The sequence below is a fragment of the Natator depressus genome, chromosome 10 (genome assembly GCF_965152275.1).
Source record: "Natator depressus isolate rNatDep1 chromosome 10, rNatDep2.hap1, whole genome shotgun sequence".
Classification (NCBI taxonomy): Eukaryota; Metazoa; Chordata; order Testudines; family Cheloniidae; genus Natator; species Natator depressus.
In genome coordinates this window covers 10,254,266-10,277,177 of record NC_134243.1, presented here as the reverse complement: position 1 = coordinate 10,277,177, position 22,912 = coordinate 10,254,266, and the positions used below count along the sequence as shown (strand labels likewise).

General features: G+C 41.9%; 1 protein-coding gene across 1 annotated transcript in view; it reads left to right on the top strand.

Annotated features, from left to right (window-relative positions):
* The window catches only part of SDK1 (sidekick cell adhesion molecule 1), a 655,892-nt gene that overhangs the window by 560,001 nt on the left and 72,979 nt on the right, over positions 1 to 22,912 (top strand). Inside the window, exons 30-33 of the mRNA XM_074965177.1 lie at positions 8,162 to 8,356; positions 13,187 to 13,388; positions 16,976 to 17,079; positions 17,942 to 18,012. Coding sequence (XP_074821278.1) covers positions 8,162 to 8,356; positions 13,187 to 13,388; positions 16,976 to 17,079; positions 17,942 to 18,012 — 572 coding nt within the window. The remainder of the gene's footprint in view (positions 1 to 8,161; positions 8,357 to 13,186; positions 13,389 to 16,975; positions 17,080 to 17,941; positions 18,013 to 22,912) is intronic.

Genomic DNA, 22,912 nt, shown 5'->3' with positions numbered 1-22,912 from the left:
TGTGTTTGCACAGGGCCTAGCAAACTGCAACCCCATTCTTGTATGGACTCTTAGGCGCTACCTCAATAAACATGGTAAATAATAACATGAGGGTCCAAGGAAGGAAGTAGTTAGTTGGCAATGTCACAATGAAAGGGTAAGAATTACCCACATAGGGTATATCTTATCCCTTCTAACAAAAGAAGAGTACCCCAAAAATATGTGAAAAATAGCATAGCCCTGCGACACTGTTGGAAAATGAAGGTTACAATTTGCTCTTTTTTCCTGTATTGTTTTTTTAAATCTCCTTACTGCAGTGAACTTTTAGAAAGCAATTGTAACCATCACAGCCAAGTGTACTGAACTGGAAATGTTGGTGAAAATAGGTTAATACAGTTCTGGAGGGCGCCCTGCAAACCATCAGGGGTGCTGGAAAGAGAAAATGTCTTTTTTTTCCCCTCAAGAGCAACATTAGAATCAAAGGCTTAGAATCAATGTTTCTGCTCTGCTAGTGTGGCCCTCTGAGCATTCAAACACCTTTGTAGCTAACATTTTTGTAATCCATATTAAAACATGTTCTAGCATTTCAGAGAGGGATTAGCAGCATGCAACACTGGCAGGCACCTAGAGGGAAAAATACTTGTTTGTTTAAATATTTTACTATGGAGAGCTGCAGATATTTCTAACTCCTCTTTTGGGAGTGTTGAAGTAACGACCTGGGCCCCTACTCTTCCTTCTTTTCTGCATTCCATCCACTTGCCACGAGACACAGTTCCTTTACATACTATTTAAACAAAGTGATGCATTACTATGGATATGTGCTCTTCATATCTGTGAGCGGTTCACTGAGAATGAGAGCTCATTCGGCACCCTTCCAATCCCTGGTTAGTATTCCTCATGGTATCCTTGTGTCTAACATTTACCTGCAGCTTATTGCAAAACTGTGTGTAAGAACTCGTCTGAGAATTAGAACAAAAATTGGATGTAATCCATTTTTGCAAATTCACATTTTAATCCTGTATTGCGTTTGCACGCACCCTGGCCCTTAAATAGCACAAATGGTAAAATAAACAATCAGGCAGGCTATAACTTTTCAATATCATTCAGCTTTTCCTAAGTTCTATGACAAATTAGTGAGTGTTTATCGCTCTGATGCATCACAGCCCATGTGAGCAGTGCTGTCGGTTCTGAAAGGTTTTGTATGGTGACGAGCTTGAAAGATGCTTTAGTATTCACTGTCTGTAGTCATTCTCCTGCCTGTTTGCTTTGGGGAATCAAGTGGTTGTGTTACAGTGACCTAACATTTAACAGGCAGTTTAAACTGTTGCCTTTTATTCAGTTCAGAAAGCACAGCCATATGAAACTGATTGCAGACACGCAAAAAGTATTTTAAAAGATGCTCAGGCAAATGTAAGCACATTTAAAAAAAAAAAAAAATTCCTAAAGAATATATCTATTTTTTTGTTATGCACTGTGGGCCTGATCCAAAGCCCACTGAAGTCAATGGAAAGGCTCCCAGGGATGGTAGTGGATTTAGGGTCAGGCATTATGTGGGAAAAGAGTAAGGAAAAGGCTAAAACAACTTAAAGTTAAAGTCACAGTTTCAGGGCAATTGCATCTGTATTCCTACTCTAGGGTCCTGGCTCCTCAGCCATCACCTCTCTTGGGTAAAGACCTGTGTTCCTCTCCCTTCTGATGGGTTTTCCAGGCTGCATAGCTCCCTGCCTACACTGAGATATTTCCAGCAAGCCAGACTACCTAAACAGGCCAGCGTCTGCACTTTGCTTCTCTCCAGAGGCTATGAACAGCTGTAATTGCTCTCACAAATTACCACAGCTCTTTGTAGGCAAGCACATTTATTCTTAAGGTTAAAGCATTCAGAGAAAACATTAATAAAAATGAACCTAGACGCATGCTAAAAAGCTTACAAGACGTCACCCCACCTGCAGCCTCAGGCTGTGGTAGGTGTCAGTCCTGCAAAACCCACAACTATTTTTTTCCGGGATTACAAGTTCATTACGAGGTCAGATTCAGAGCCAGAACAACGAGAAATAGTTCAATCTTCCCTTTATATAGTTTGAACCTTTGATCACAGTTTGGCTTTACATAACAGGTGATCCAAAAACAATCACCCTCTCCACAGGGCATAGCTTCAGAAGGCTGGGGGTTTTGTATAACTGGATGTGGGGAATTTTCACTCAACTCTCCCTAGGTATTCTCCCATCAACCTAACTACTACCTCATGGGGAAGTGGATTACCTACACTGATGGGAGAAGTGCTCCGATCAACCTAGGTAGTGTCTTCACTGAAGCACTGCAGCATTTTCCTTGTAGATATTGCAAGAAATTGCTGTATCTGTCATGGTTACTGTGATTGGCCCTCTGGAATATCGTTCTTCTAGAATATCTTCCTGTCCCAGAAGACTTACTTGAGCCACCTCTTAAATCTTTTACTCTATTTTCCCCATGACCCTCTGGTTTCTTATATCTGAAAAAAGCCGTATTGTCATAATCTGTGTGTAATTTTTTTCATTCTGCATTTAAGTTTTATTCATATTTCACTGACTCCGTTCAGTAATCTTTCCAGCTCTCCTCTCTGCCAGATTTCTGGGACTCTTTTATCCTTTGTTCCTTTCTGAGCTTCCTTGTTCATCTGCAGGAGCCTTTATAGCTCCTTTCGCAGTTATTGCTACATTGCTTCTTAATGCCCTGAGGCATGTATTAATTTCACTTTGAACACTTTCCATTTACCTCTATTGATTTGTCTTGTTTGATTTTACCCAACTCTTCCTGCATTCTTCCATCCTTTTATTGCTAAAATTCAGCAATCTAATAATTTTACCATTTTAATTTCACTTCATCTTAACTTAACCAAGCTCGACTGTGGCTTAGACCTCCATGCTTCAGATATTGCCTGTGTGTCACTCAAAAATAAGACAAGACTTGCTCTTCCATGACTGAGCATCTGCTGGGTACTCTGGAACATCAAAGGATGACATAGTAGAGAGTGACCCAAGAAACTAAAGATGCAGATTCCAACTATCTTTCAGGTGCTTTCGTGATAACAAGAGTGAGTTGGACTTTAGATGTAGACTTCTGAGGAAACATCTGAGGGAAGAAGGTTGGAGTCTCTGATTGCATCAATTCTTTTTGAAACCAGCAAGAAGGGGAATGCTTTCCCAGACTGCCAGCCAGCAAAGCAAATGTGGGAGAGAATGACGATAGCTTGTATTTTTTCAGATTGCACTGAAGGAGTTTGTATAGCTGTCAGAGACAAGTGAGTCTACTTGTTAATCTTCTAAACAGTAAAACTAGCATTAACAGTAGTGAGAATTTGTTCTTCTAAAAACTTGGTTATTATAATTCCCTGTATGTCAATCTATTTCCTTGATTCATTTGTACATCTGTCTATCATTAGTCTTAGCATTTAGTAATACACTTTTTTCTTTGCATTCATGTCTAATACTTAAAATTTTATAGTTCAGAGGGATTAGAACAGGTAGGAAAGTGACCAACAATAATTTGCCTTTGATAACATACTTAACCTTTAACAGCTAGATAGTGAGTTTGCTTTTCTCTTAATAGTCCATGTTTTGCCTCCAGGCTCTAGTCTTGCTGTTTTACTACTTGTTCTTATCTTCTCTTGTTGTACTTCTTTAACTATCTTATCTGCCTCTTCCTGCATTGCTCTTGCTACTGTATAAATTCCACAATGCATTCTTTCTTCTGTTTCCCCCACTCCGGTCACTTGTATCTGTGCTCTCAATTCTGCTTTCTGTACATGTACAGAAACAGAAAAGATCACAACATATCCCTTCCTCTTCCTACTGATCTGTCTTTCTCTGGACTTTAAATAAGACAGACTACTTTAGTGTTAAAGATGCTGAAATACCATGGTGATGAGTGCAGGACGGACAAGAGGCTTGGAACCATAGGTCAAAAGGGATAGATTATATATACTTGCCTGAAAAGTGTAAGGCTGGAAAGTTCAAAGATGGGTACCTCTGAGACATCACTGGGAGTTGTGAGTGCTCAGGACCTATGAAAATCAAATCATTTTTTGTTTAGGTACCTAGTTTTAGTCACCCAACTGTGAAAATGTTAGTCTTAATTTCCTGATAGCACTGCAGACCAGTATACCTTTGAGATAGCAAAATGGAATGTCTTCTGGCTCATGGGTCATCAACACACTTGTTAACTGAGCCCTAATTGCACCCTCTTTATTAGTGATGCAGCAGCCAGAAAGTACATAGCTTGACTTTCAGATCTTAGGATGAATTTCAGAGCTATAAGCTTGGAAAACCATCTTTATACTCATAAAATGAAAATATTTGATCTGGAAGTCACAGAGAAATGTAACGGGGGTGCTAGCCAACACCTGGAAGAGATCTATGTGACTACTCCTCTATAAAAAGCAGCCAGAGGTTGCAATGAAGTAGGGAGAGATCAGGAAATTGTAGAAACTACAGCGAGTGTGAAGGGCTTCTGTAGGGGAGACCTGAGATAAAGGGTGTGTCAGAGAGGAGCCCAGGCATCACGAGGCACCTGTGAGGAAACCCAGATGACGTTTGGGTCTCAAAGTTTGGGCCCTAGATGCTGCTGCCCAAAGGCTAAGGCTCCAGCTAGGAAGAGCTGGGAGGATGGACTGTGACAACCATCTGGGACAGAAGACCAAGCTGTGCCTGTGAGAGAAGGCACCCGCACAAAGTATAGACTTCTGTGTGATGATGGTCTTTATTTTGGGACCCTGTGGTCTGTTAAGAACTATTTCTGTTATTAAACTGTGTTAATGACACCCCAGGCAAAGAATTGTTTCTGCTACTAAACCCGCCCCAGGTAGGGGTGGTATTAATCCAGAGGGAAATCTATGTGTTGTTCTTAAGGGACCCTGAAGAGAGGGAAACAGAAGTAGGATGTTGCAAAGCAAGCTCTGGTCATGAAAGGCTGCTTAGGAGATGGCCAACCCTGTTACAAGAGACAGTAAATGTAGAGCCTCACCATGTCATGTTATAGTCACTGTTCATAGTAGGACAGCACTTTAATCCACACGCTCAGGTTTCTAATCTGTGCTATCTCAGGTGGCCCTGTAATGTTTCTGAGAAAACTACCCAACCTCTTACTATTCACCTTATTTTCCAAAGCCAGAAGTTTCCAACTTGGGTGCCCAAAATTAAACACCGAAATCTATGTTTATGCACCTAAATAAGTGGCTATATATACAGAGGTACTGCAAACTCACAGCCCCCAGTGACTTCAATTGGAGCTACAGGTAATCTGAAAAGCAAGCTGGTTATTTAGATGCCTACCTTTATGCACTCTGGTTTGAAAATGTTGGTCTTCCAGTCTATCATCTGTATATGTCATTATTCTTATATGGGCTGAGACCATTGGCTCCCTCTCTCTTTTTTACCTGCTGTAATTTGAATACCAAGGAAGACTGGTCTCCTACCCTTGTCCATGTGTAGCCACAGGGTCTGAAACTCTGGGTCACAGCTGCATACAGTACTAGCATTCAGAATCCCACTGCTAACCATTGCCACAGCTTTCTTTATAGCCTCCAAAGAAAAAGACAAGGAAATATAAGGAAGAGAAATGCCATCAGTAACAACATGGAATAGGATGGCCCCACCTGGATCACCCTTCTGCAGCAGGCCATGGCAAGACAGTCTCATTTGCCTCGGTTTCCCCTTTCAGAGTCCACATAACTCCATGCAAACTTAACCTCTAGTCCATCAACATTACCATTACCAAAATATAGCTCAAATCATCCCCACCAAAAGTCCCAAATAGTCTATTTCCCACACCCAGTGTATATAGTCCTTAAAACCCAAGACATCTTGCCCCTAGCTCCCTCACATACCACAGACTGACACCTTCAGTCATGCCTGGACACTGTCCGTCCTCTCTTTTCCTTGTTCCAGGACAGCCACCCCAGCCCTTCCAACTGGAGTGTAGCCCCACTCTTCCTAGCAGGAACCCCACAGCCTCTCTGCTGGGAGCATCTTTCACTCCCCCTAGTGCTCTCGTGGTTACCCTGGGTTCAGCTTTCCAGCCCTGGGGATGTCAGCAGGTAAGCTCCTCTGCCGCTCCCCGGTCTTCAACCCTCTCTGGTCCTGGCTCTCCGGCTTGGAGATGCCAGCCAGCAAATGCCTCTTGCAGCTCTCCTTGTCTTCAACTTTTCCCCAGGAAACACCTTCTGCTTCCTTCCAGGACGTCCTCCAGTCCCACTGGTCTTTGACAGCTCTCACCTGCCCTTCCTGGCTGAACCAGTCTGCTCTCATCTCTGGGTTCCTGACTAACCCAAGCAGCCCTCCTAATTAGCCAAATGGGAGCACCTGCTCTCATACCTGGGAGCTAGACCTACTTCATTTACTGGGGCCAATCACCCTGTGACACCCCATCCCCATCATCACCACTGTCTGCATACACATATAACACCATTTGTATCCCAGGTAAATTCTATGGTTCACAAGATAATACACATACTCATATATAGAATTCACTCTGAAAAGTACATTAATTCTCTATTTGTGCATCTTCTTTCTTTGTTAGTTGGGTGAATGACAATCACTGCAGTTTCCCAGTGGGAGATAGATGCCATCAATTTTGTCTAATGTCCACTAATATCCTTAGTTTTCCATGCGTTGCCCTTCATGTATGAAACACTCTTTCTGCTCTTATTGCAATCAAGATTTAGTAGCCATTCAACACTGTAGCGGGGATATAAAGTTCAGGGGGGAAAATCAGTGTCTCTGCAGAGCTGTTTGTATTTCAGAAGATCAGCAAAGGTTTGGCAGAAATCTGTCACAACTGAATTCAGCTGTTTTATTTTGTAGGGGTTTTTTGGCCATTACCCTCTCTCGCGTAACTTGATGAAGCATTTAACAGTTCTGACTTTATTCAGCTTGGACAACAGAGCACCACACAAGTTCTAGTATGAATTGATTTTGGAACATAGTTGCTGGACTAAAAGTTGCCAATGCGCTCCAGGAGAAAGAGAACCTGGTGCAGTTGGTAGTATTTCCAGAATGGGTTTGAACATTTGGTATTCTCTCTTTGGGGGACAGTTGTTGTTTGTGGTGTGTGAGAATCCTGGACACACTAGTTTGCACAGTTGGATCATTAATAATGTGTGATAAACTGTAAACTCATAACCATCAGAAAGGCCTGAGAGGAGATTAGAGTCGACTGAGCAGAATTTACTAAGCAGATGACGTGTGGTATCAGCTTTTCAGCATACAGGGTATTTTTCAACCAGGACCCCACAGTCTCCTGATCTTCTAAAAAAAACAATGAGGAGTACTTGTGGCACCTTAAACGCTAACAAATTTATTTGGGCATAAGATTTCATGGGAAAGCTTATGCCCAAATAAATTAGTTGGTCTGTTTAAAATGTAGGTAAAGAAGCAAGCTTTCGTGGGGAAGCTTATGCCCAAATAATTTTGTTAGTCTCTAAGGTGCCACAAGTACTCCTTGTTTTTGCTGATACATACTAAAACGGCTACCACTCTGAAACCTGATCTTCTGCAGTGAAGGAGAAGAGCAGGAACACCAAGTGACTAAAAGAAAGAGGCTTGTACCATCAACTACAGCATGAATTCTAGATCTACACGTGGGCAGGAAAGATGAAAAAAGATATCTCCAAACAGATGTGAGAATTAACTGAGTGTGAGATATGAATGTTGCATTACCTAAGCAATCTGAATACCCATATTTTAAAAAATTCTCAATCAGCATGCTCTGCTCTGCAGTAAATGTGTATGTGTCAGCGGGAGGGGAACAGTAAGGGGAGATTAGTTTCAGTGAACTGACTTGGCCTGTCAAAGTCAATTGTATGGACTCTATTGGTTCCTGTGGCATTCTCTCAGTGTACCAATATGCTCAGGAAAGATTAAACTGTTTTCATATCCCATTCTGGTGAAGGATGAAAAGTGAAACGAGTTTCATGGTGGATTAATACTCAGAAGGCCCTTCCATTCATCACAATGTGTGTAATTTCCCTGATAATGTACTGCATCTGGCTGGGGGAGAGGGTGTTATAAAGCTGAATTACTTTGTTTTGCCTTCAAATAAATAAGTAATTAGGATGAACTAATAGTCTTGGCATTTTTCCCCCACTAAAAGATTGAAAAACAACCCTAACCTCTCTTCGCTCTTCTGCTTTTTGTTGCTATGAATTCAGGATATCAAATTGCATACCGCCTGGCAACCAGCAGCCCTAACAAGTTCACCACAGTGGAAGTTGGCTCAACAGTCAGACAATTCACAGCTACCGATCTCAGCCCTGAGTCTGCATACATCTTCCGGACATCTGCCAAGACCAGACAGGGCTGGGGAGAGCCTCTGGAAGCCACAGTAATCACTACGGAAAAGAGAGGTAATCCCTGTAGCCATCATAGCTTCACTAGTACAATGAATGTGATGAACTGTGTAAAAGAGGATTCTCGGAGACTGAACTTTTCCCATCAAGCAGTGTGTTGATCATGCACAACCCCCTTCTGCAGTCAGATATTTTCTTTCAGGTCTTTGCTGATCGTCTAAATAAAACATTTAAGTGGCAGTCTCGGGGAAAAAAAGAGGATTAATTGCACTAATTAGGAGAGGCAGCTGTGAGCAGACATTGTGCAGGCTTCCCCCACACTGCTCTGCCACTGCATCTTAGTTCTGATCTAAGGAGTTCCCTGTTATTCCATTCTTTGGCTCTAATGCACACTGCCAGGGCACCCCCAGATTTTAATCTGGCTCAGAATTACTATCTACATTCCAAATCCAGAGTCACTTCTGCCCTCAATTTACACCTGTGGAACCTCATTGGTGACAGTGAGGTTGCACAGATGTAACTGAATCCAGTTAAATACCAAGGAGATGGGTTCCTCAGAAATATTATAGAAAAAATAAGATATGACAGAATCTGATCTGTAGAATTTTTGGTACTGATATTTTTACATCAGCAGGAAAGAATCCCACTTGCCTTGGAGATCTTCAGTTTAGTCTGTGGATCTGACAGAAAAACTTTTTTTTTTTTTTTTTTTGCTTATAAATGAAGAAAAGTTGATTGGCCTGAAAGAATATAAGCATGGAATTCCAATATACCAATTATACAAAATCACTTTTCAGAGTAGAACCACATTTCATGAGGCGGCAATAACAATAAAGCCCCAACATAAGCAAGCCTGAATGTTCAATTGGTAGCCCTCCTGCCTTGGAGTAAAACGATTGTGGGATCAGCTGGCAGACTTTGGCTCTTGCCTAGTTCTGACATAACAGTGCAACACTAGGGGGGTTTTGCATTTTATTTCTCAGTTCATAAAATATGATTGTCCAACAAGTTCTAGATCTGAACCTGAATCTGAATCCTTCCAGACATGAGGGTCGCTATCTTAAAGCAAAAAAACTTCAAATCCAGACTCCAGCGAGAAACTGCTGAATTGGAATTCATTTGCAAATTGGATACTATTAATTTGGGCTTGAATAGAGACTGGGAGTGGCTAAGTCATTATGCAAGGTAGCCTATCTCCCCTTGTTTTTTTCCTACAAAACCCCCCCCAAGACGTTCTGGTTAAACTTGGATTATTGCTGTGCACATTGTAAGATGAGCTATTGCCAGCAGGAGAGTGAGTTTGTGTGTGTGGTTTTTGGGGGGGGGTGAGAAAACCTGGATTAGTGCTGGAAATGACCCACCTTGATTATCATGCGCATTATAAAGAGAGGTTTCAAAGAGGGATGGGCTATTACCAGCAGGAGAGTGAGTTTGTATGTGTGTATGGGGGGGGGGGAAGGGTGAGAAAACCTGGATTTGTGCTGGAAATGGCCCTACTTGAAGATCACTTTAGATAAGCTGTTACCAGCAGGAGAGTGGGGTGGGAGGAAGTTTTGTTTCATGGTCTCTGTGTGTATATAATGTCTTCTGCAGTTTCCACGATATGCTATGCATCCGATGAAGTGAGCTGTAGCTCACGAAAGCTCATGCTCAAATAAACTGGTTAGTCTCTAAGGTGCCACAAGTATTCCTTCCTGTACCATCAATGTGAGGGGCATGAACAAGGCTCCACCATCCCTGTGTATTTCGCTGTTCTCTGGAATGGCTACTTTATTGTGTTTCTATAATTTTTTTACAAGCATACCATTGTTGGCCTATTGCTCCACCCCCAACCTGGAGGACCAGTGGGGCTGGGTTTTTTTGTCTGGTCCCTACCATTTGACCTGTCCAGCTTGGATGGCCCCCCAGGGGGTAAAACTTCTACTGGCATAGCTCTCAGGGACAGTGGCACACACAAGTTTTCCCGTCGCATCAAGGTGCTGTCCCCAGGGAAGGAAAATAGCTGTAGAAAAATTTTAAAAATACACATGCTAACACTCCCATCCATCTTATGGACTGATAAGCCCAAATGGAAGGTTAAACAATGCATGGAACTTTCCAGTAAAGTGTAGATGAGAACCCCAATGTCCTGGGAAACATTCTCTTTCTCAAAAATAGCCATTCTAATTTCCAATGCTGCACATTAGCTGTTGCTGAGCACATAATAGCTCACTGCATAATTCCCACTTTCACTACAATAACAATGTTCTCCATTATCATCAAGCCCGTAGGGATATCTTGAATGTGAGAGTCATTATATAAAACAAAACCTTTCCCTCTCTAATAGCTGGCTTCGTGTCCCTGCATGTATCCCATAAAGTTGAGACCAGCTGTCTGGTCTGTGTGTCTGGGAGAGAAAGAAAAATGGTGAAGCTCATATCAATAAGATGAGAGGAAATGCATAAGTGGCAGCTGTTCAGTTAGGAAACAAACCAGAATATGAGAGTCTTTATAGTGTATGCTTTCATGAATGAATACTCACTTCTCCACTAATAAAATTCACTTAATATCAAATAAAGATGGAAGTTTCAAAGGAGTTTAAAGTAGATAGGCACCCAAGTCTCATTGAAACTCACTCGGGATTGGACACCTGTTTTAGGGCAGTGGTAACCCAGCTGGATTAGAACGGCCCATGCTGTGAGCTCAGCCTCAGTCTTGAAATGGTTCAGCAATAAACAAACTCCAAATTTGGCTGTCCGCACCTTTCAACTAACAACTAAACATAAAAGCTATCTATTTTGTTGCAGTGTTTTAAGCAAAGGCTTTGATCTGCCCTGGGATTCTGGGCTAACACTTAGGAGCTCCTCTCCTGTCCCAGCATTTCCCCCCATGACAGGAGGTGAGGCAGGCAAGCCTTCTGAACAGGACTGCTGGCTCCCGATTGGTCAGTGTCTCCTCTTGGCCCTTCCAGGCTCCTGAAGGACGAAGGCTTTTTGGTTGCCCAACCTGACTGGATTTTCCTTAAGCTGGGGGGCATCAGCACTGCCATCTCCAGCAGGAGGTAGAGAAGGCATGATAGACCCCACTACAAAGGTTCCTATGAAAATCGAAGTCTAAAACTTTATATATGTGGTGCTTGTCATGACTTAATTATCACAAGGTGCTTCGTGGCAATAGTTATAGCTAGACAGCATGGTATTTCTTGATCCTTTGGATTTACACTTTACTATAATGCCCTTCAGGATAGTGACATCTGCTGGTTAGAGCAGAGCTGATGAGCCTTGAGATTCTCCATTGTTAAACTTAACAAGAAACTCATGCCCCTGCCTGTGAAAAAATTCTGTTGAGTCATGTGAACTGGCTTAGCTACTTCTGCAGGAAAGTTAACCTTTGAGTTTGCTTGTGGATGAACTCCGGTAATGGGGGCCCTCTGTAGGAATAGTTTCCTACTAACAATCAGGGAATTTATTTTAAAAAAAAGAAGAAGATGGTAATGGGTCATCAAGACTTTAACAACAGACTAAAACCCTGTCATGGGAAACTGGATACAATATGTGATCTGCCCCAAATTGCAAGCCAGTTAAAGTTTACCAGATGAGAGTATTAAACCCCCACAAGACTTTACCAGCTACTCACTTCCTCTGATAGAATAACCCTGAACACCTGTCTAGTCTTGCCAGTGCAAGACAGTGACTTTTACGTTTAACTCTGCAATCCACACTACTGGCACTTGCTGACTCTGCATGGCTAATAGCTTACAATTCTTTTGGCATTCATGCATCAGCAAGAGTGTGCTGCGGAGAAATGCCAAGCCATAAAGGAAATGTTTTGAGTTGGGGTGGGGGAAGAGGGAATGCTCTTCATACAAAGCTAGGAGAATCATGCAGTCAGAGGTGTGTGTTTATGGAAACAAGTGCTGATTAAGTTGAATCATGTCACTTCTTGAAGGCAGGTCACTATGGTGTCTCCAGTCAATTCCTGCTTTATTACATGCACACATTTTAATCAGAATCAATAAACTTCATGATAGACAATTAAACAATTATTTCTCTCTCTATTGAGTTTCTCAGTTGAAATCGATGGGGTGAGCAGATACACTGACAAGGTAGAGGAGATCTATATTCAAACAGTTAGATACTGGCTTCTGCAGCACCTGCATTCCCATTCTTCACCTCATATGAAAGATATTAACTATTAATTGCTCTGGAGAGTTCCCCATCTGCACTGGGACTAGCTTTCTTGCCTCTGCAGGCTCAAGGTCAATAAGTGTGAAGGAAGAAGGAGGGGTGGGTCTGACTAGTGAGCTGAATGAGGCTCTTAGACTCCCAATTCTCCACTCCACCAAGCTGTGCTCCGACATCGTGGACAACAGCAACCACAGGAAGATGGGTGTGGTTTCCAGATCTTTGACCAGCTGGCTCAAGTGAAAGTTAGAGTAACAGTGTGGCCTCTTTTACTTCTGCTGCTGGCCCATGAAGGATAAGGCATAGTGAAATTTGACCACCACACTCCAGCACACCCTGACGCATCCCCTCCTCCCATGTATGCTGGGGCAAAGGAGCAATTCTTTGTCCAAGAAGGTGTATGTAGAAGGTGCATGTGTTCTCTGGTCTCTAGAGATATAAAATGTATTGATTACAAGATCAGCTCCTCAGTATCTGGCTATTTGAGGGCATGGCCACCCAAAGGTGTCTTTTTTCCTAGGGAGACAAGAATCATTCCTAACACTCCTCTTTGCAGCTGAAACTTGAGATATGGTACAGAATGTCTGCTTCACTGTTTCATGCAGCAAATCTAAAAGCAGCAGTAATCTGTTGCATTGCATCTGGGAAGCTCCATGAGCACCTCTAGATTGGTGCTATCTTGAGTTTCCTCCCACAGTAATACCCATTGTTTGTTTAATTGCAGAGCGGCCAGCACCTCCTAGAGAGCCGAAGGTACCCCAGTCTGAGGTGTCATCACTGACCCTGCAGCTACAATGGGTTCCTGGTAGTGATGGATCTTCACCAATACGGTATTTCACCGTGCAAGTGCGGGAGCTACCAAATGGAGAATGGCAAACCTATTCCTCTTCCATCAGTCATGAGGCAACATCCTGTGTTATTGAGAGGTATTGTATAACATCAGAGTGTCATAGAAAGTACAATACTTACCATTCCAAATATTTTATAATTTCAAAGCACTAAGCAAACATTAGATAATGAAACCTCACAACCCTTCTGTGAGGCTGGTAAGTAATGGTCACTATCCCTGTTTTAGAGTTGGCAAAGCTGAGATACACAGGTTTAGTAATTTGCCTAAGGGCATCCCACAAATGTAATTCAGAGTTGATTTTGTAGTTAACCATTTCTAGGCTCCTCCCCCAATGTTTAGTATACTAGACGATAAAATCATAGAATTGTAGGACTCAGAGAGACCTCGAGAGTTTATCTAGTCTAGTCTCCTGCACTCAAGGCAGGACTAAGTATTATCTAGACCAGTGGTTCCCAAACTTGTTCCACCGCTTGTGCTTTCCCTGCACAAGCGGCGAACAAGTTTGGGAACCACTGATCTAGACCAACCCTGACAGGTGTTTTTCTAACCTGGTCTTAAAAATCTCCAATGATGCAGATTCCACAACCTCCCTGGGCAATTTATTCCAGTGCTTAACCGCCACGATAGTTAGGAAGTTCTTCCTAATGTCCTACCTAAGCCGCTGTTGCTGCAATTCAAGCCCATTGCTTCTTGTCCTATCCTCAGAGGTTAAGGAGAACAATTTTTCACCCTAATCCTAGCAACAACCTTTTATAAACTTGAAAACTGTTTTCATGTCCCCTCTCAGTCTTCTCTTCTCCAGATTAAACAAACCTAATTTTTTCAATCTTTCCTTACAGGTCAAGTTTGCTAGACCTCTAGTCATTTTTGTTGCTCTTCTCTGAACTTTCTCCAATTTGTCCAGATTTGTCCAATGTGGCACCCAGAACTGGACATAGTACTTCAGTTGAGGCCGTATTAGTGCAGAGTACAGCAGGAGAATTACTTCTTGTGTCTTGCTTACAGCACTCCTGCTATTACATCCCAGAATGATGTTTGCCTTTTTTGCAACAGTGTTACACTGTTGACTCATATTTAGCTTGTCATCCACCCGCAGATCCCTTCCCACAGTACTCCGTCCTAGGCAGTCATTTCCCATTTTGCATGTGTGCAACTGACTATTCCTTCCTAAGTGTAGTACTTTGCATTTGTCCTTATTGAATTTCATCCTATTTACTTCAGACCATTTCGCCAGTTTGTCCAGATCATTTTGAATTTTAATCCTATCCTCCAAAGCACTTGCAACCCCTGCCAGCTTGATATCATCTGCAAATTTTATAACTATACTTTCTATGCCATTAACTAAAACATTGATGAAGATATTGAACAGAACTGGATCCAGAACTGATCCCCATGATATGCCCTTCCAGCTTGACTGTGAACCACTGATAAATACTCTCTGGGAACCCTATAGTCGCTCCATCTAGGCTGTATTTCCCTAGTTTGTTTATGAGAAGATCATACGAGACAATATTAAAAGCCTTACTAAATTCAAGATATACCACATCTACCACTTCTCCTCCCGCCCCACCCCGCCCCATCCACAAGGCTTGTTACCCTGTCAAAGAAAGCTATTAGGTTGCTTTGACTGATTTTGTTCTTGACAAATCCATGCTGACAGTTACTTATCACTTATCACCTTATTATCTTCTAGGTGTTTGCAAATTGATTGCTTAATTATTTGCTCCATTATCTTTCCGGGTACTGAAGTTAAGATGGCTGGTTTGTAATTCCCTGGGTTGTCCTTATTTCCCTTTTTATAGCTGGGCACTATATTTGCCCTTTTCCAGTCCTCTGGAATCTCTCCCATCTTCCATGACTTTTAGAAGATAATCGCTGTCATGGAGGACAGAGCACTGACTTATTAGTCCACCCAGGGGTATAAACAAATTGCTACTACCCTTTGTCTAACTGTGCAGGAAAAAGAAAACTTGAAGACTGTAGGACAAATGCAGACCTGATTCGTTGTCCTCAGTGGAGTTACATCAGGCCTGAATTATGCCTGATGTCTTTCTAGTCAAGGCCTCTGAAATCAAGGAGACCAGCTATGTATTTTGGAACTGACATTGTAGTTACTGAAAACCAAAGATCTGTATTTCAAGAAAGACCATTTAAGTTGCTGAAGTTTTCTAATAGGGTAGAACTAAGGAAAACATTTCTTCTCCACCTTGCTAAAAGCATTTTCCTGGGGGAATCCAGAAAAGCAATATTTTGAGTGCCACTAGACTATTGCCCATCCCTCAATAGTTAATCATCCTGTGAAGGAATGTGTTACCCCTCTAAAGGAAAGACTGGAGCCTGCAGCTGGGACAGCCTGGAGTGTAATCAAGGAGACCCTGTCCTAGGGCTGGGCTATATAAATAAGAAGAGGAAGCTCAGCAGGGGAGTAGAATCCATTCAGGCTGCATAAGGTTTTTCCTCAGGCTCCAGCAGACCAGGCTTACGAGACTCAGAGGGTTGGTGTTATGGACTTCAAGTTTTGGGAGCTCTGAACCAGGATCTAGTGGTGAAGACCTTATGAAATTTGTTGTAATTGCTCCTTTCCTGAAGCCTTTTTATAAAAGGATGTGCTGTTCTGTTAATGTGTGTTGAGTTCTCCTTGGCCTGAGCTGATAAAGCAAACCTTTTGCTGCCCAATCTGGAAATTAAGGTGGGACACACCTGCAACACCGCACTGGGACACGAAGGAGTGCAGGGGGATGGCTCACCCCTTTACACATTCCTTCCCAGTAGGTTTTTGGACCTGTAGTCACAGTTGCATTTGCTGGTTGGTGGACAGATAACTACCAATTAATTAACTAAACTCCCCATAACTTGTAGCCCTGAAATTGAAATTCGTGAAGGTGACTCAGAAGCAAATCTTCCCCCTCACCAAGCTAGAAGAAGCTTTGCTAAGGTTATATCAGTTGGAAGTTGCTCTTTGCATATGTTAAAGCCATGCGTATACAGAACTGTAGTGAATCTGCAGTCACGGTCCATACTAAATAATTCAGGGAATTGCATTAGCTTGAAATTTAATAGGAATGAAACATGCCAATCTTGCAGCATGACAGAGGATTAACTGGGAGATTGGTGGCCTCAGGGTTAATGCCAGCTGTGCTATTGACTCACTGGGTGGCTCTGGGCAAAACATCTAATCTCTCTTTAGCTCAATTTCCCTATCTGTAAAATGAGGATGATAGTCTTTAGCTGCGCCACAGGTGTGTTGTGAGGATATATTAGATAAAATACAAACAGGGCTCTGAAGATCTGAAACACTAATATACATCTTGAATTCTATTATTATTAATATGCCCTGCCCTTTTCCAGAACCAAAAGCTACCATAGATATGTCTGTGAATCATAGCTATGGCTATTCTGTAGACCATCAAGAGCACAGAAAGCCTGTGTTTAAGAACTCTGTCCAGTCAATATTTGAGAAGGTGATGACAACAGTGGAGAGTTTGAGCAAATCCAGTGCTACGAGGAAGAAGGACAAGGCCAGATAGAAAGGGAGAAGTCTTAAGAGGAGATGAACTACTCTAATAATTTAATTTGCCTTTGGGCAGGTTCTTTGTAAGAGGTTTGGTCTCAGACAGCTTTTGAAGAGAATTCATCCCTCATCCTCATTGTTATGTTTTACAGGCTGAACCCATTTACCTCTTATAAGCTGCGTCTGAAAGCAACCAATGATATTGGAGATAGTGACTTCAGTGCTGAGACAGAAGCAGTCACTACTCTGCAGGATGGTAAGAGAGATGGAGAGGGAATATGATCCTACCCTTGGCATGGGATGGGGCATGGGTAGATCTTGCTATAACCTCTAGAACACACTTTCCAGTGGATTTAATTCCATTTTGTGCCTTAGACAGTGGTACCCACCCACTTAAACACAGTTCTGTTCACAAACAATTGATATGGGTGGTAAATAGCTTAATTAATAACAGGCAGCTTTAAGTGTTCTGGTGTGCCCTCTGAAAATGAACCATGTTTTCAGGAGTCTCCAAATGGAATTAAACTCTGTTTCATTGGTTTTCAAACTCTGTTCCAACCATTATCTTTGCAGAAATTGAATAATTTACAAGGGATCATTAAAAATAAATGTGGAACTGTGCATATGTTTGAAGAAATGTCTTCAATTGTTTTCACTCATGATCCACATTAGGCTGCAGTCCATCCAAATGGCTGAGGTGTGTTTAATTTACTTTGAGTTTAGTTACAGGGAATCCAGAACAGTTTGGCCTCCTTACAATCAAATGGGTAAAAACTGCAAAAGAGTCTCGCCTCCTTAGCAAACCGTAATCGTTTATTCTGCTGAGCAAACCTAGTGCATTCCACTGTGGAGAGCTGTGAGCTCCTGATAAGCTTTTCCTTCTTTATTCCTGAGATGATACATACTGGGTGTTGAGAGGTAGCGTAGACAGAGAGGAGGTATGGTAGGTAACTGGCCATGCGTAGGAGTACTCTTGTTCACTCTCTTTCCATTGAGCAACCTAACACTGAAGCTGGGACAGAAAGGTCAGTAGTGAAGGAAGGAGGCGTTGATGGAATAAGTTTTCTGTGTTTTGCCACACTATTATAACCTTTTATTATGTTTTGGGTTTTGTTTAGTTCCAGGTGAACCTCCATGCTCTGTGTCAGTAACTCCCCACACTACCTCCTCTGTCCTCGTTCAGTGGCAGGTAGGTAAAATACAAAAATTACTAGAACATTTCTGCAGTGACCTAAGATTGATGATCCTTGTTGGCCTAATGGCACAATGCAATGAATAACTTCTCTGCAAAGCCAGTATTATAGCACACTAGAAAGACTGCAGCCTAGTTCCCTACTGCTGATCCAGTTATATATTATGATGAAAGATGTAAATTTCTGGTTCCTGGCTTTTACTCTAAGGGGGACTGGATAGTTATGCACCTTGAGGGAGACCGGAGACATAAAGGGGTTTCTACAGATGCCTGAGAATGTTTCTCTTACAAGTAGTACTGTCATCTTGTTGATAATACTAGGTATCACAGTTTGCCTGTACAATACACAGCAGAGTCATTGTCAGAGTTGGTAAGGATCAGGGAACAAAAATCTCATTCAGTTCAAATTGCATATAATCTCCTTCAGATGATAAAACAGGCAAATATGCTGTGTCTGAGACAACATTCATACCTCCAAGGAATTCCACGTATACTTGAGCTCTTTCTTTTTGAGGTCTAAAGAATGGAAGGTTCTCCAGAATAATGGATGCTGAGAGTAACCATGCCATCTCTGCTTTAGAAATGTATGCATTTTCAGTTTCTATCCTATCTTTTCAGTCTGGCCTTGATCTACTTAGATTTACTGGAACTCTTTGTATGCTATTACCCGAGACTTCCTCTTGCTAGTCAGCATTAATATAGAAAACCCAATGGGTTAACACAAGGTATCTGTTACCTGTGCCAGAAATTCTGTCCCACCCCATGCCTAAGATAGACTTCTGCCCAAATAAGAAGTGCATCTTTGACAGGTTGGATACTAGTGGAAACATACTGTTTACAGTGTAGATCAGGCTTCCTGCATGTTGGAAGAATTTTCTTTGATGTATGAGGGCCTGTTTATTGCTGTGCAACTGTACTTAGAAGGTCTGGCTATTCAAATGAGTAGTGAGCACATTTTCATGCAGCAACACACTTTGTAACTCTCTCACTTTTACTGCATGTTGACAAATGGAAGACATACTGAACAACTTTACCAATGGAGCTAGTGTAGGTATCAATCAATAGCCCCACTTCCAAATCAATGTAGTCCTTTGCAAGGACAAACAGGGAATGTGAAATGTAATGCACAATAAAAAAACCACATTTGTCCAATTGACTGATTATTGGGGGGTAATTAATGTGAAATAGGTGGTTGTTTAGGTAACTAGATGCTTTTTATTTCATGAAAATGAAATGGGATAGTTGTACCAGAGTCATGTCAAGGGAGTTGCAGGCAATTACATGTCATTACTACATGTCTTATATGGGATCTCAGTAATTCAGCTATACTTTATTTTTCAAATAAATAAAAATCTCAAATCCCACAGTAGCCTACAATAAACAGGGCATTCTACAGCAGTGTTAAAGAATAATGTAAAACTGAAAACACCAGCCAGTCTGAACAGAGAAGAGGGGAAAGAAGAGACTGTAGAGTTCCAAGCAAAGCTGAATTTTTAACTTTGAATTTTGTTAATAACTCACAAAACAAAATCCAAATGCACTATCTGTATTTGAATCCACGTATAGACTCATAGACTTTAAGGTCAAAAGGGACCAGTGTGATCATCTGGTCTGATCTCCTGCACATTGCAGGCCAGAGAACCTTACCCACCCACTCCTGTAATAGACCCCTAATCTCTGGCTGAGTTACTGAAGTCCTCAAATCATGGTTTAAAGACTTCAAGTTACAGAGAATTCACCATTTACATTAGTTTAAACCTGCAAGTGACCTGTGCCCTATGCTGCAGAGGAATGTGAAAACCGCCCAGTGTCTCTACCAATCTGACCACGGGGAAAATTCCTTCCCTACCCCAAATATGGCAGTCGGTTACTCCCTGAGCATGTGGGCAAGACCCACCAGACAGATACCTGAGAGAGAATTCTCTGTAGTAACTCAGAGCTCTCCCCATCTAGTGTCCCATCTCTGGCCATTAAGTGTCTTTGCTGCTAGCAGTCCCATCATACCCTCCCTTCCATAAATTTATCAAGTTCAGTCTTGAAGCCAGTTAGGTTTTTTGCCCCCACTGCTCCCCTGGGAAGGCTGATCCAGAACTTCACTCCTCTGATGGTTAGAAACCTTCACCGAATTTCGAGCCTAAACTTGTTGTTGGCCTGTTTATATCCATTTGTTCTTGTGTCCACATTGGCGCCTAACTTAAATAACTCCTCTCCCTCCCTGGTATTTATCCCTCTGATGTATTTATGGAGAGCAATCTTTTCCCCCGAGAGCCTCTCTTGGTTAAACAAGGCTAAACAAGCCAAGCACTTTGTGTTTCCTCTCATAAGGTAGGTTTTCCATTCCTTGGATTATCCTACTAGCCCTTCTCTGCACCTGTTCTAGTTTGAATTCATCTTTCTTAGACATGGGAGATCAGAATTGCACACAGTATTCCAGATGAGGTCTCACCAGTGCCTTGTATAATGGTACTAACTCTTTCCTGTCTCTACTGGAAATACCTTTCCTGACGCATCCTAAGACTGCATTAGCCTTTTTTCACAGCCACATCACATTGATGGCTCATTGTCATCCTGTGAGAAACCAATACACCCAGGTCTTTCTCCTCCTCTGTCGCTTCCAACCAATAAGTTTATGGCAAAAATTCTTGTTGTTAGTCCCTAAATACATGATCTTGCACTTCATGCTATTAAATTTCATCCCATTTCTATTACTCCAGTTTACAAGGTCATCCAGATCTTCTTGTTTGATAATCCTATCCTCCTCCATATTGGCAATACCGCCAAACTTTGTGTCATCCGCAAATTTTAATTAGCGCACACTCACTTTTTGTTCGAAGGTCAGGAATAAAACTGTTAAATAAGATTGGTCCCAAGACCAATCCTTGAGGAACTCCACTAGTAACCTCCCTCCAGCCTAACAGTTCACCTTGCCTTATGAACCATTGTAGTCTCCCCTTTAACCAATTCCTTATCCACCTTTCAATTCTCATATTAATTCCCATCTTTTCTAATTTAATGAATAATTGCCCATGTGGAATTGTATCAAATGCCTTATTGAAATCCAGGTAGATTAGATCAACTGCATTTCTTTGGTCCAGTCAGTCCATTATTTTTAAATGTAACTGGTAGAAAACAAGTCCTTTCCATCAAAGCCAGTTACAATAATAATCTAAGATTGATTTTAAAAGTTCTAAATGATGTTACTGTTAACTTCAAGATTGTGTATCACTTTACTTCCACCTTAGACACAAGAGTTTCTGTAACTCACATGATATAAACAAATTGTTGTTATTACTACTGCACACCATCCAGGCAGCCACTCATAATCACTTTACCTACCTCAGCAGATCCCTTAGGCCTTTCTCCAGATAGATAAAAATCCTAAATAATCCATTACATCAAAAGCGGACATTTATCCGTGAAAGACTGATAGGAGTGGAAAGACCTGACCTTTCAGCAAAGTACCCTTTTCAAGGAAGAATCATCATTTTCATGGCAAAGAGAAAAACATCCTGGGCAATTTATCTTCTGAGTATCCCTGTGCTATATTTGAAGGAGGAAAGGACTGGGGAAAACATGAAAGCATAAATACAAGTTGGTTGTCAATGGATTCATGTGGAATTAAAGAAATATCCTTTAATTAGATGTATAACATAACGTGGCACATTAGTGTCCCTCATATACTCTTATTCAACAGTGTTTACCTTTTTTACATTATATAGGAAATGGTACAGTAAAGTATTTGTCCATAAAAAAGTCTCATGTTTTTTGAAGTGCTGTATGACGCTTCTCATTAAATAAAAATAAGCTGCCTATGTTGGATGTAAGAAAGGGCCTTGCTATTCTACTTTGACAGGACTAGGCCCCTCACAAAATTCTCCAGGCTCTTTGTGGCTTATGGGGAGGGGGCTAGCGGACAAGTAGTGTCCATCTATCCAGATGGATAGCCAAGTGCATCAGATCATGTTATAGACTGGCAGGGGCACCTCTTCCTGGCAGCGAATTAGCACATTGCACAAGGGCACCGGCTACGTCGGTGACCTCTTTAGTGTGCATACTCCTCAGAGACATCTGCAGAGCAGTAAGTTAGTCTTTTCTTCACACATTCACAAAGTGCAGGTGACCAGGGATGATGCTAGATTTGGCAAGGTGCCAGCGCAGTCACTCTGACTGTGAATGCCTTGCACCTGCCTCCGGGAAGTTCTACTGTTTAGGAGTCACCAGCTGTGGAATGTGATAAGGACTATCACTCGATACAGAAAAGGATGCTACTTATCTGTACAGTAATGGATCTTCTTCAAGATATGTAGTCCATATACATATTCCATGACCCGCTCTCCACTCGTGCTACTGCCGACTCCACAGGCCAGGGGCTCTGAAAGCCGTGGAAGAACTGAGGTGGGCGGGGCAGGTCCGCCCCTTATTCTGTCACGCAAGCTCCTGAGGAAATGAAAGGTGCATGTGCTGCCCCTCCAGGCACTGCTAACTAGAAAGTTCTTCAACACATGCACACTGGTGTGATGCAATCACCAGCTGTGGAATATGTTTACAGACTGCACATCTCGAAGAACGTCTGTTACGGCACAGGTAAGCAATCCCCTTTCCCCTCAGCCTTAGGTTATGCACCAAGCCCCCCAAAATACCTTTTGCCCTAATACAGAGGCATTTTTTTCTGTAGTACAGTCAGTTCTGGTGGATGTCTTTTTGTTGGTGGTAGTATGGAGCAGGGGGTGTTATGTTCTTTTTTTCTTTTCATAGCAGTATGCTAGACTGTTACCAAATTCTTCTTTAAATTTCACAGTACTTGCCTCTCTCCCTGTTTTAAATGATTGAATTATTGGTTTTCACTTTCTTCTTTAAAATTACACAGGGTGTTACCTGGTATTGTCACTACATTTCA